This window comes from Bos mutus, chromosome 6 (genome assembly GCF_027580195.1).
Source record: "Bos mutus isolate GX-2022 chromosome 6, NWIPB_WYAK_1.1, whole genome shotgun sequence".
NCBI classification, from domain to species: Eukaryota; Metazoa; Chordata; class Mammalia; order Artiodactyla; family Bovidae; genus Bos; species Bos mutus.
The window spans coordinates 12,272,247-12,286,605 of NC_091622.1; the positions used below are offsets into that span (position 1 = coordinate 12,272,247).

General features: G+C 41.5%; 1 protein-coding gene across 26 annotated transcripts in view; it reads right to left on the bottom strand.

The window, feature by feature from the left end:
* Positions 1-14,359, bottom strand: part of ANK2 (ankyrin 2) — a 700,765-nt gene that overhangs the window by 21,474 nt on the left and 664,932 nt on the right. For 21 of the 26 annotated variants that reach the window (XM_070371962.1, XM_070371966.1, XM_070371958.1 and 18 more), the window contains 2 exons: positions 12,620-12,652; positions 10,696-10,717 (listed from right to left, as the gene is read on the bottom strand). In XM_070371962.1, the coding sequence (XP_070228063.1) occupies positions 10,696-10,717; positions 12,620-12,652 (55 nt within the window). Of the gene's footprint in view, positions 1-1,525; positions 7,775-10,695; positions 10,718-12,619; positions 12,653-14,359 lie in introns of all 26 variants that reach the window. The other 5 variants (XM_070371975.1, XM_070371968.1, XM_070371974.1 and 2 more) reach the window with 2 other exon arrangements.

A 14,359-nucleotide genomic window follows, 5' to 3' on the forward strand; every position in this document is an offset into this window, starting at 1 on the left:
AGAATGGCCAAAAGTTGTCCATGACAGGAGAGGGACCACAGTACTGATCATCCAAAGAAAGACAGTCAATTGTCCAAATATTTGATTACAGCACAAGTTAACTATAACATTTTAAATCATATTAAATTGTGTGTTTGCCTGATTTCTGGAATGGAATGGGGGGGATACATTTAATAAAAATCATGGAAACCATCTGCTTCCATATCTCTTTAATCAAGACTAGCCATTGGACATAATTGCATAAGTTACTGATTTCTAGTAATCTTACGACTTTCCTCTTAAATTGTCTGAGAGGATACTGCCCACCCTAAGATAATCATCTTGCTCATCAAACAGCAGAAAAATCTTAAATGGGATGGAGAAGTGGAGTAATTGGTTAGGACCTCCTATTATTGCCTGTGGCAGTATAAGATCACTTCTGAGTCACATAGCAAAAAATCACATCCAAGATTCAAGAGACCTAGATCACCGGTTGATCGGACCATCCCGGTTTTTTCCGTATGGCCAGAAACAACGTTTGTCTTGGTCCTGGTGACCTTGGAAGAAGGAAGAATAAAATGTACATAGTTGTATGTGTATGTTATATTAGTATGTATATATGCCTTTTGGGCAAAGTTTCTGTCTGCTTACCACTAAGTAAACTCAGATAATGCTCCCACAGACTACAATTTTGCCTTTTATTTTTAACTTCCATTAATCGATGGGCAGCATTTTAGGTCATGGTATCATGACATTTTTTATAATCCAAATTTAAGAATAATAGTCTTTATTGTAGAGATATTGGAAGACCAGAGGCTTCTTCTCAAAGCCATCTATGGTTTCCTTTTTTCATAATTCAAAGGGTCATCATCCCCTCACAGTCAACTTAAATCATGCAAAGTTTGAGTTTTCGTTGTCTGCTGCATCTATTCAGAGTCCATTCTCTATTCATCTGTCGCATAAATGAAAAGCATGCTTTTACCTTATGATTGCTTAAAGTATTTACCATTGGTATCTGAAATCCAACCTTTCTAAATAAAAACAAATCCACAACAATTAGAATTTCATGATATGTGAAATCTTCTTGTGCAAACGGCTTTCTAATGATCACAAAATTGCGAAGTACTAATTATTTCAAAGTACACAAAAGAAGAGAAAGCAATGAATCCTCATAATACAAAATGAAACCAAATAAATCCATGTGCTTAATTTGAGGCTAAAGCCTGGAAAGTCAGAACAACAAAACTCAAAGCTTGCATGGCCTCACGTGCAGCGGCTAGAGGAAAGGCAAGATCCTGGTTGCCTGCCGATCATGTTTATGTTTTCCATAAGCATTCTCATTACTCAATCTTGAGATTGTTTCCACGGACAAGAGTATACAGAGAAAGCCACAAAACACAAAGGGCTTACACAAACATAGTAACCACTACAGAAAGCTTAAAGGAAATGAGACACAAATCACCAACTAAAACAGACATACAAAAAATAAAACTATATCAAATTTATGACATGCGTAGCACAGGGAATCCCAGTGGCTGGCAAATACCTTCAGCATGGTCATGGCCATTTTCATCAGGGATGCGTTCGATCAGAGTCTCAATGGACTCATCCCAAATGGGCCTTGTGTCAAACAGGTCCTCAGGAATTGAGTTCTCGGTCTCAACAGGTGGCAGATTTTCAATTACTGAAACTTCCAGGGCACTACTACTTTCATCATCTGAAACTAAATCTTGCTCCCTTTCTGACTGTGTAAGTCTATCCACTAACTTGGAAGCTTCATCACTAATCTCCTCAAAGAATTCTATGGAGTTCCTGTAAAGATCAAAGAAATGCTCCTTATTGTCTTTTGTGGGGCTTGTGGGCCCCCTGCAGGAAGATGCGGTGCTTTTGCTCTTTACTGGCAATCGGGATGCAAATATCTTTGGTCTTGTGGCCCCTTCCTCTGATTCTAACTCAAGCTCCTCTTCCTCACCTGTGCTTTCTATTTCTGCCTCAGTGTAACTTCTAGTTTCTACTGGACATTTGGTCTTCACGTCCAAACTGGCATCAGATTCAGATTTGCTTCTATCATCTGGTGCGCTGCTTGTCAAGTCCTGTCCCTGGGGACCACCTGTCTTCTTTAGAGGTGAGTCTAGATGTGAAGGCTGCTGCTCCACTCTTTGGGCAGGTGCTTTCACGGGGATTTTAGACTTTGGTTTTGCTTCATCTTCTTTACTTTCCTCATCCAGGCTGGGCAGAAAATCTTCAGAAAGGGAACTCTCATATTCCACCGATGGAGGTATTGAGGTTGAAGTGGGGATAGTCCTTACAGGAATTTTGGATTTGCTCTCAGTAGAAGGCACATTCTCCATGGGTGCAGTAGGGATTTCAATGACTGATTTCTGTTCCTCTGGGGAGGAATCGGGAGAATCATCACCCCGATCTGAATATACAGACCTAGTGACTGTGGAAAAATCTAACTGAACTTGTACAACTTGTTCAGGGAAGTCAGAGCAAGTGGTCTGCTTCGCGCTGGATGGAGGAAGAGAATCACCCATTTGCCTGGTGGGTAGGTCCTCAAGCCCTGTAGAAGTAGCCTCTTTCATGGATGTTTCTGTGGAGGCTGAAATGTCTATTTGGGAGCTAAGTGGGGTATCTGAAGTGTGTATTTCTTCTACCTCCTCACTCAGGTCATCTGGGAGTAACTCTGCTTCATCATCCACTGTTTCTTTTGATTCTGAGAGTGTTAATGACTCAGCTGATGTCTCCACCTGTGGGGCCTCAGCACCTGTACCTCCTTCTTTCATGTCTTGTGAGACAGTCTCTTCCCTGGATTCTTGCCCAATTTGGAAAAAGTGAAAGCTTTCATCGGCATAGGACCTTTTGGTCATATCAATGGCACCACTTCGGGTCATCTCAAACAATTTTCCTTCCTGAAAGAGAAATGGATTTTGCTCACTGGTTGGGGTCCCCTCTTCAGTTGGGGTCCTAGCAGGAGTGGTGTCAGGGGTGGTACCCTGTGACTGTCTGTCTACCATCAAACCAAATATCTTCTGTTCTTCCTCTTTCACTCGAGCCTCAAAGGCTTCGTCATCCTCACGGATTTCACTCCAGGAATCAGAATCCACATCAGTTTTTGTGATGATGACTTTGCTTATTTGTTCACTGACAACTGTTGATGTTTTTGGTACAGGTGGCTCCAAAGATGAGGAGGCTCCATCTGACTGTATTTCCTGCAAGGTACTCTCTTGTTTGGATTCTACTTCCAAGACCTGCTCCTCAAAATTAGCTTCTTTACTTGAAACAGTTTTATCAGAGGAGCTTGTCTCTACTACATCTTCAACAGAGGATGTGATGGTAACAGAATACTCTTCAGAAGAATGAAAACTTGTGTGCCTTGTATCTGTTTGGGTTTTGCTTTCTTCACCAGAGAAAAAAGATTGAGAAGGAACATTTTCATAAGGGCTTATGATTTGAGGATCATAGATTTCCTCAGTCTCTGTTGGGTCTGACACTGGAACATCCAAGGATGATCTATCAGTTTGAGTAGTAATGAGTGAATCTTGAATGGAACAGTCCTCTGGTAAGCTCTCAAAAGCTTGGTCAGGTTTTGTGACCTCCATTTCTGTAGCAGAAGCTGTAGAGACCATGTCTTCATCTAATTCTTTTGCTTCAGATGCTGGACAAAGAGGTAAAGAGGAGAAAGATGGAGAGCCTTCACTGGGGGGATCTGCTTGTGAAGATTCGACTTCGGGAACATCAAGCTCTTCTTCTAGGTCGTTCTCACCAGTGTCTTGGCGGGCTAGTGATTCCTTATGGATAACTAGCTGCTCACTGACATCGTCACCAGGGGAACTGCGGAGACCTGAAGAAACAGGAGCAGCTGAGTCGCTAGGACTCCCAATCTCATACTCAAGGCCATCACAAAGTTTTGATTGATAAGTATCTCCATTCAGATCATCATAAGACACCTCTGGTCCATCAGTGGGAAGAGCATGACTGTCTTCGGGTAAGCGAGATTTATAATCTTTTTCTTCTTCTGATTTATCTGAATCTTCCTGAGCATCTTCATTCATCTTAAAAGTGTACTGCTTGGAAACGATAGGCTGGAATTGTATTTCTTCAGGACTGGAATTTGAGTCTATGCTGGATGGAAGTGGGGAAGGAGGCTGCACTCGAATAACTGGCTCTGCCAAGAGACCTGAGTCAGCACCTTTCTTCAGCTGTGTCAACTCAGGTTCACTTTCTGAGGAGGAAGAAGCCTCCTTGCCCTCTGTTGTTACTACCACAGGAGCGTCACTTTCATCCTCGACACTCTCTGTGTGTTTTGGTTCATCCGTGTCTGCTGAACAGTCGACATCTGCATCAGAGGATGAAGAAGATTCTTCCTGCTTGGGTTCTCTTTTGTAGTCCCTTTTCTGCTTTGCTTCTTGTTCAAGTTCATCAAACGTTTTGACTTTGGTTACCATTTTAAACATTTCCTCTTCCGGTGTGAACCTCTTTTTCTCCCCATTTTCTGAGTCGTCCTCCTCCGCACATTCAGGAATCACAGCTGGTTTTGGTGTGTCTGTGGTTTTGGGCGTGACCTCGTAGCTAACTTCTTCGGAGCTGGGGGTGTCTGGGGAAAGGGGACTCTTCCCCGAGCTCTCCATGAGTGACGTCTGCTCGAGGCTGTCATCCTCGGCACTGCCGTCGGGGTCTCGGAGCAGCCGGGACCGCACAGAGGCCACTTCCGTGAAGAGCTCGGTCTTGGCAACAGCTGAGGGAAGAGGAAAGTGACTTGGGAGGATTCCAGCCTTCATCTTTGGTTCAACGGGGCTGCTTTCAAGAGAGTCACGGCAAGGGGATTCCTTCAGAGGACTTGGTTCCAGAGAATCGGGAGTTTTGTGCGAAGAGTTATCTTCCAGCACAGGGCTGGCCTCCAGGGAGTCTTTGTGGCTCACAGCGAAGGATTCATCAGCCCCAGGGCTGAAAACCTCACTCTCGCGGCTAGGGAGTGCGAGTTCTAACCCTTGAGGACTTCTAATGGCTGCCTGGGGCTTTGATTCAGTCCCTGAGCCTGCCTTTACAGCAGCCTCGGACAACGGTGAGACCTCTGCCTCCCCTGAGGGCTTGGTGGCTGTGGATTCCTGAGCTTCGGTATCAGTTTGTGTTTCGTGGGATGGACTAATGTGTGCACGTGGACCTTCGTCACAGGTCACTTCCTCAGTCAGTCCTTCGGATGTTTCTTTTGCTAATGATACACTTTGACCACCAAGGCTGTCACCTTCCTGTGGGGGGCATATGTCTTTGGAAGGGTCTGGGGTGGCCTCTGTCAGCTGATGCTCAGCAGAGGACTCTACTGCCTCGGTGACTGCAGCGCCTTGCCCTTCAGAACCATCAGCAACATCTTTGGTTGAGGGATGTCCTTTTTCGGAATGACTTTCTGGTGCTGTTTCTAACTTGGTAGTTTCGTGTGTTTCCCCAATCTGCTCCTCACTTTTCTTTGGCGAGAAGGAAAGGCTCTCTGGGCTTGTCTCGGGGGTCTCGGCTAGGCCCTCATGTTTATAGCTTTCCTCTGAACTAATCTGAGGGGTCCCTTCCATCAGGCTGCCACACGGAGAATCTGCCACCCCTTCGGGCTTCAGGCTCTCAGAACTGCCATGTAAAGCGCCACTCTGCAAAGACAGGGCTGGGAGGAACTCATCTTTCATGTAATCTAGTGGAAATGTCGTGTTGAAAGGACTAGTGAGCACTTGGTCTAAGTGAAGCTGTGCCTTCTCAGGCTCCTCAGTCATACGGAACTGCTGGTATTTGTCATTGTCTTCCAGTTCTTGCTTAATGACGTCAGAAAAGTCAGTGGAGGTTTTCCGGTCTGGGCTGATCTGGAGATCCATGTCTCCCTGGTCGTCAGCCAGCTTTTCTTTGGGGACTTCGCTATCTTTATGGCTTTCTTCTTCAGGCACTGGCTGAACAGGTTCGGGTGTTTTGTGGTTGAGAGATTTCTCCTTTTCTCCAGCCCCATCTTCTCTCTTAAACCCTGTGGAGGAAGCACGGACTGCTCTTCTGGGTTCTGAGAATCCCGTGACCAGAAACCTCTGGCCTCGTTTGATTGTCTGACTCTCCGTTTTCTGCGCTTCTCTTGGGGTTACTATCGGCCCCTTTTCTTTTTCTAGCCGACCTCTACCCTTTTCTTGTGGCTGTTTTTGTTTTGCAGATTTGTGCTCAAAAAGTCCGGTCTTGTGTTTCGATGGGTCCTGACCTGACTGGAAAGCTTTCATCAGCTCCCGAACAGACATGGTCTCCTCGATTCTTTCTGTTTTTGAGGTGGGGGAGACAGGTGGTTGTTTGTCTGTTTTCCCAGAAGGTGACACGGGCAGGTGCTTCTCAGTTTTCCCGGAGCTTGAGACAGGAGAATGCTTTTCCATCCTTCCAGCGGGTGACACCGGCAAGCGTTTCTCTGTTCTGCCAGGAGATACCGGCGGATGTTTCTCGGATCTCCCAGAGGGAGATCCAGGGGGGCGTTTATCTGTCTTACCTGAAGGCGAAACAGGAGGGTGTCTTTCTGTTTTTGTAGAAGAGGACATGGGGGAGTGTCTTTCCGTTTTGGTCGAGGGTGAAACGGGTGAGTGTTTCTCAGTTTTGCTTGAGGATGACACAGGGGACTGCTTTTCAGCTTTCGCGGAGGGTGACACGGGCAAGTGTTTCTCGTTCTTACTCGATGGTGATACCGGAGGGTGCCTTTCTGTTTTGGCAGAGGAGGAAAGAGAAGTGTGTCTTTCTGTTCTAGAGGAGGCGGACGCTGGCGCATGCCTCTCTGACTTCAGAGAGGGCGATGCAGTCAAATGTGTCCTTTGTGTTACCTTTTTTGGCACATCCTCTTTGCCTTTGACTCTGACAGGCAACTTGCTTCGACCCTTCTGTTCATCTTCCACTCGTTTCTGAAGGGCCTTCACCTTGTCCTTTATGGAACCAATGGGCGTTTCCTCTATCAAAGGTGACGTAGCTTTTACAGCAGGAAGAGGCTCGGGGGCTGAACCTGTGTCTTCATCTAATGACTCTTCTGAACTCCCTTTTTTAAGTTCTGTTTTTTCTGCACTAGCTTGTGGACTGTCCTCCTTCTGCTTTTGTTTCTCCTTTAATTTCCTTCTCACCGGCTTCTTGATCCCCAGGCTTGGTTTGGGCTGTTTCTGTGTACTCTGTGTCTCCTCTGAGGGTGCATCTTTGCCTTCACTTTCTGAGCGCCTGCTGGGACCCTGAGCCTCAGGCTTCTCCCCTACCATACCTTGCTCCTTCTGGGGCTGCTCTTCGTGAGGAGGCACATAGGAATTCAGATCCTCAGTAAGGTAGTTCACTAGCCCCGTTGAGTCTTTCTCTACTTCTACTTTGGTCTCTCTATCTAGTCTAACTTCTACACATGGGTATTCGGCAATCTCTAAAGATGCTTTTTGCTTAGCCTCCTCTATCTCCTCCTCACTGACAATGACCCATTCCTCCTCCACTAACTCTCTCTCTGGCTGAGACCTCGGCACACTGCCTTCATCTCCTGTGCAGGTTCCGCTTCTCAGGATTTCGTTCACCTTCTCTAAGTCCTCTTTAACTCTTTCAACAATTTCAAAAGGCTCCCCTGGCTCTTCCTCTGCAGCCTTCACCAGCTCCTTCACTTTGATGGAACCTGCCCTATCAGATCCATCTGTGGTCAAGATGGCGGTCATTTTGATCAAATCTTGTTTCATCTCAGAAACTTCAGAGAGCAAGTCCGGACTTGCCAGGACAGGAACTTCATTAACCAGGTGACTTTTCAGGACAGATGTTTCTGTAGATTCTGTCTCATCATCTTTGATGTGAATGGAAAAACATCGAAAGTAAAATGGAAATCAAAAAAGATATTGGCAAATGTAATCAGGACTGAAACGACACAGTGTCTTTTCCTGTCGTGGCGGGAGGGACAACAAAATGGGCTGGGAATGGTGGATCCACAAGGTCTCAGGATACAAAAGCAAAGCAAGGCTAACGGAAAAAAAACTGAAAAGGAAAAATGAGCAGGAAATAACTTGCTTAATTTTCTCACTTGTAGCACATCCACACATATAACAAAGCTTTAACAAATAATCAAGACACACACACACAAAATCACAAAACAAAGAACGAACGCAGTGAAATTACACAGAGATATCTCAAGATTGTTCAGATGTTACAGATCAATGTCGAAAAAAAATGAATATGGGAAAAAAAGGAAAAAAGCATTAGAAATCGCAGATAGTTGATTTCCTCTAGGAGAAAGCCAGTAGTAGCAAACTCAGAATACTTCCTAATGAGGTATATATGTTATTTAATCATAGAAAAATCTGGAACGCAGCATGTTTAGTTCTGCCAATATACAATGACTATATAAAATATATCTGAATCAGCTGCAAACCGGCATTTCATCTAAGGGAAATTCACACCTAACAGTGAAACAAACAGTCTTGTGCTGAGAGGCATGGTCCTTTCCTTGGAGCAACCTCCTTGCTTAGACACGTAATGGACAGACCAAGGAGGGAAAGAAAGGAAAGGAAAGAAAAACAACAAAAACGATTGTGATTAAACTTATATGTGAGTCCAAAGTTAAAATGTGATGCGTGGCAACCCAAATCAGAGACAGTCACACGGGACACACGCACAGTTTATGTAAGCCAAGTTATTTCCATGCAAAGCAAAGGTGGACTAAAACTGGTGGAGAGGCAGCCTTGCCGAGATGCACGGGCGGGAAGATGGTGAGAAATTAGAACACATGTGGAAAACGACTGTGGTGAAGCATAGTTATTTCCCTAAAAGCCCATACACAAGATGCTCAACGCAGTATGCGTGAGGCGTGGGTAGTGGGTGCCTGCATCCATTAAAGCAAGGAGGACAACTCAAACTCGTTTAGAATTTACTCATGAAAAGACCGTAGTTCAAAAAGCCCTTTCAACAGAGCTCTTCTTTGGAGATTACTTCATACCTGGATGAAGATTATTTTATGATTGTTTTTACACTAAAAGAAAGCCAAACATGGGACTTCCCTGGCAGTTCAGTGGTTAAGAGCTTCCACTACAGGGGATAAGCATTTGATCCCTGGTTGGGGAACTAAGATCCCACATGCTGTACAATGTAGCCCCCCACAAAGGGAAGCCAAATGTAAGCCTATATTTGAAAATTTTTAAACAGTCACGATACCTTGATTCATTCAGGAGGATTAATGGCACGATATCAATATAGTAACCTTTTTTTTTTTAAATGATTGAGCCAGATGGATGAATTTTTAATTCCTATAAGCTTATATCCAAGGAATAAAGGGTCATTTAAATAAACATATTAGTACCAAAGAAAAAAGTGGAATAATAAAATCTCTTTATAAAAAGGAATTAATGAAAGCAATAATAATGTAAAAGTTTTTATAAACATAAGCGCCTTCTCTTGAGAGAATCAATATTTGTTGAGATATACTCTGTGAAATGCATATATAAAGATATATTTAACTTATATTAATACAGATTTGTTCAGATATAAAACAATGAAAATATCCAGAATTTTAAATATGCTAGTCCTAAACAAAGATTTATAGTGGTTAGTAATGGTGGTTAATAATGGCAACTAGCTTGTATCTTACATCATGATCTTAACCCTCATATTTAAAAGGGTAAGGAGACTCTTAATTAAAAGTATTTCAAAAACTTAGCAGTAAATTACATTGTGCTAGGACTTCAAGAAAGGGGGGGAAAGTCCAAAGATTACTGCATTGGGCCTAAAGACCATATTAAACATACTTCTAAGTTTTCTCCTTTTGGGAATAGCACTCTGAAATACAGTGAATCAAAATAAATCTTAAGATGAATAAACATTAAAAATCAGATTTTTTTCTAAAGCATTTGGGACATAAGAGTAGGAAAGAATCCTGAAAAACTCAATTTCTTCCACACAAGAACCTAGTCACCAGAAACAAGCCAACAAACTGAAAATTTAACTGAATGTTACAAACCTAAAATGAGCTCTAAGATAGCTCTCTCAATGTCTATAAAAATCAGTTCTTTCTGTACTATATTATGCTTAGGCTTTGCATCATTATTTAAAATTAGCCCTATTATGACATTACGACATACTGTTATGATTAGTAATTTCATCCAGGAGGTTTTCATTTTTGCTTTTCCTGGTTCTTAATTTTTTCAGAACACTTTTACAAAAGTCCATCAGACCTCAGCCCTAGAGAAGTCAGTTACACTTCACCACAGTAAGAGGTGCAAGGGGTGGGGGGGTGGTGTGAGGGGAGCGTTAGCTTTAGCTGAGAACTATTAAGACAGTATCACTTTTGCAGGTGTGGCCTACATAAGTAATGAGCTCTCTACTGATGTCAGGGTCGCTTGATGTAAAAAGTGATACTGTCACATCAGAGCTTAAAAAAAATGAGATGACAATGTTATGCTAACAAATGGACAAAAACGGTAGGGTGAGTTTCTAAACAAGCATAACAGCAAAAGCAGGGTTAACAGGGATCCAAAAGAAAGTGAATGCTTAGATGAATAATCATTGCATTTTACTGATAATTTGCTCACAAATTAGATATATTCATAATTTAACTGGCCAAGCTGCTTCTCTAAAAATATATTAATGATTAATAAGGATAATATAAAAATATAAATATTATAATGGTTAGTAATGGCAACTAGCTTGCATCTTAATTCATGCTTTTCTTTATTGTAGCCAGCTTTCACACAAACTCAGTTTTATTTGAAATCTTACTTTTTTCTGATGTCATATCGATCTGAAAGAAAAGATACATAAATTGAATGGTTACAAATAGTGTTGTGTCCCATATCCCCGATGTACACAATAAACTCTATCATAATTATAAACATGGGAGACACCATAAGTTATAGGAAGGTCAGAGTAATTTGCTACGGTTCTTCCCCAAGAGTGTCTTTGATTCTTATCCTAACTTTGGAAAAAACAAATCTGTTTTCTAGACACTATAGGTAGAAAGTCCTTTCCAACATGTTTCTTTGGGAAGATATGACCTAGAGGTGTTTGATATTAGAAATAGATATTAGGGAAAAGGGCCAGGAAAAAAAAAGTGAAGTAGGTATAAAACAGCGTCAATTTAGTTGAGAAAAAGCAAAGAACATGCCCGAGTGATATGTTCTAAAGAAACTGTTCCATTATTAGTTACAAGACAGAATTCCAAATCCCCAAAATAACACAAACTAGATCTCTTGCACTGAATAGTTCCTGAAAATATTCAATAGAAAATCGTAAGCCTAACAGAAAAATTCATTTGGATATAATAGCAAAGCTGGTTTCATAACTGTGTTGCTCTTTCAACAAAGTATGTAGGTATCATTTGACCAGCCTGGGGATCAAGTCGTCAGCTACAGAAGGGAAACTGAATACGTGAGGCAAAGAGTGACTGCACACTTGGGGGCAGGCATGGCTTCAGTCTTGTAAGTTTATTGTCATCTGGTCATACACGGTAGCACAACGAGGCTATAATCACCCCTCTCATCCTGCTCCTCGGCTGGTATGAATAGAGAAGGGAACTGACGGGTAGTCTCTGAACTGATAAAGGCCTTACATTTTAAGCTGGTGAGCACAAGGGTATTTATTATCTTTTTCTTCATGGTTTTGTATTTCAAATCCATCATAACAACATTAAAAAATAAAATGGTGTATTTGAAAACATTTATGTGAAACAAATAACAATTCCATTTGTCTGTCTTAGAGATATGAAGCAATATGTTAATTAAGTATAAGAACTTTTTCAATAATTTCTTTCATTTCTGTAATGCTTAGGCATTTTCAGATCTTTATTAGGAAAAAAACATACTTTCTTTGACTATCAAAGCAAGTATAATTCAAATGGCTATTTATTCAAGGTAATCTCTCTAAGACTCATTTTTTTCATCTGTCATATAGCACCTATGGTATGACAACATACATCTTTTAGCATGACTGTGAGATCACTGTTGATGGGGTATGTGGAATACTTAATAAAGTGTCTACCTTATAAGAAGTGCTCATTATTAGTAGAGTTCTGCATTATAATATTAATATAGTAAGATGGATGAACTGTATGCTCCTTTTGATTTCAGTGGTTCTCAAACTTTTGTTCTTAAGACGCCCTTTATACTCCTAAAAAAACACTGGGGAGTGTGAAGAACTTTTGCTTATGTTTAACATATATAAATATGTGTCTGTATTACAAATGATAGCTGAGAAAACACAAGAACCCAAGTGTAAACAAGCCCATGTTCCATAGTGTCAGGGTGATAATGTCATCATATGCAATGCAGCCTCTGGAATACTTCTGTGTAGCTTGTGAGGATATGGGGGCTAAAAGGCAAATGATGACTCAGGACTAAGGAAACAGTTTTATCCTCCCGGCATCTCCTGACCAACCTTTGAGAACCACTGAGATTGTGGTTTGATTTTCAGTAATTGGTAGAGAAATCTGTATTATTGCACAGACAGGTAATAATTTATAGGGAAGTTTTAGTGTCCTATGAAATCAGTCCATAACATGAGAAAACAGGCTCAGAGAGGTTAAGTAAAATTGTGACCCTTCAATTACTAAAAACAACTGTATAACCCTTCTCTGTTAATCACGTGCTCTTATCAGTGGTTACAGCAATGACACAGCCATTAACAAGTGACAACACCATATAATTACCTCTTCCTCCTGTTCTTGATCTGACTCTGATTCCTGGCCACCCCAAGACGCCATGCAAGATGGAGAAAGAGAGCAGGAAGAGTAGAGAGCATTTAGAAGAGAAGACAAAACTAAATACCCTGACAGCAAACATCAGCAGGCAAGCATACAGTTAGCATTTGCATATTTTTTCTTACTAACAGTTTACAGAAGACAAGCACAAAAATTAAAGAAGATTGATTTAAATGCAAACATCTGTAGATTCAAAAGACAAAAGAACCAAAATTATAAATATACTAATCTATCAGACAAAAGAACTAATATTATAAATGTACTCATTTCAGATATAGGTTACCAGCAGCCACAGTGTGACATTTCATGGATTGGATGGCATATGTCTACAGAAATGGTGATGATAATATCTCAGCATAATATCTTGATGCTTTTGAACTGTGGTATTGGAGAAGACTCTTGAGACTCCCTTGGACAGCAAGAAGATTCAACCAGTCCATCCTAAAGGAAATCAGTTCTGAATATTCATTGGAAGGACTGATGCTGAAGCTGAAACTCCAATACTTTGGCCACCTGATGCAAAGAACTGGCTCACTGGAAAAGACCCTCACTCTGGGAAAGATTGAAGGCGGGAGAAGGGGATGACAGAGGATGAGATGGTTGGATGGCATCACCGACTCAATGGACATGAGTTTGAGCAAACTCCGGGAGCTGGTGAAGAACAGGGAAGCCTGCTGTGCTGCAGTCCATGGAGTTGCTGAGTCGGACACAACTAAGCAACTGAACTGACTGAACTGAATATCTCAGCCATTACAGGTATTGATTAAACATGTTAAAAGCCACAAATGAACATGCAGTGAAGATATTTTCAATACACAGGCAATACTTAGGAGTTCTCTTGTAATAAAGAGCTACCCTGTTCTAAAATATATCTAAACTCTACCATGTTTGTCAATGTTTTCTTTTTGTTTTAGTTACTAAATGGAGAGCTGTCCTGGACCATCATAGAATTAATAACTGTGCCGGATATATCTTGACTTAGATACAAAAAGGAATAATGAACTAAATGCTTTCTTTTATAGCATACTGAAAGCTCATTTGAATCAGAGACAAAGCTCATTCATCTTTACACATCACTCAGATGGATTGCCCCAGCATTTACGTATTTCTCTGTGGTTCTTATTTGGCATTCTGCTTCAGTGATTCAAAAGTGCTCAGCACTACAACCCCCAAAGTACATTCTTTACCACTGGAATGCTGTTAGATAACAGTTACTTGGATGCATATGTCTACTGCTGTATTCTAATTCTTGTAATTAACATGTAAATTTACACATGCAGATTCTGGTATTTCATTTCATTTTGACCATTAAATAAGAATTTAGTGTTAAATATGATACTACATGGTTTTCTCTATGTGACCGATTTCTAATTTGTAAGAATAATTAATCGTGAAAAATGGTGAATGAAAATAAACATAGAAAATGTTCTGTTTCATGGAGTTAAGATTTAGGATTTTAAATATGTTTCTACCTCTCCTCCTGGGTTTCCCTTGTGATAAAGAATCAGCCTGCAATGAGGGAGACCTGGGTTCGATCCCTGGGTTGGGAAGATCCCCTGGAGGAGGGAAAGGCTACCCACTTCAGTATTCTGGCCTGGAGAATTCCATGGACTGTAGAGTCCATGGGGTTGCAAAGAGTCGGACATGACTGAGCAATGTTCACTTTCACTTTTCACCTCCCCTCCAAGT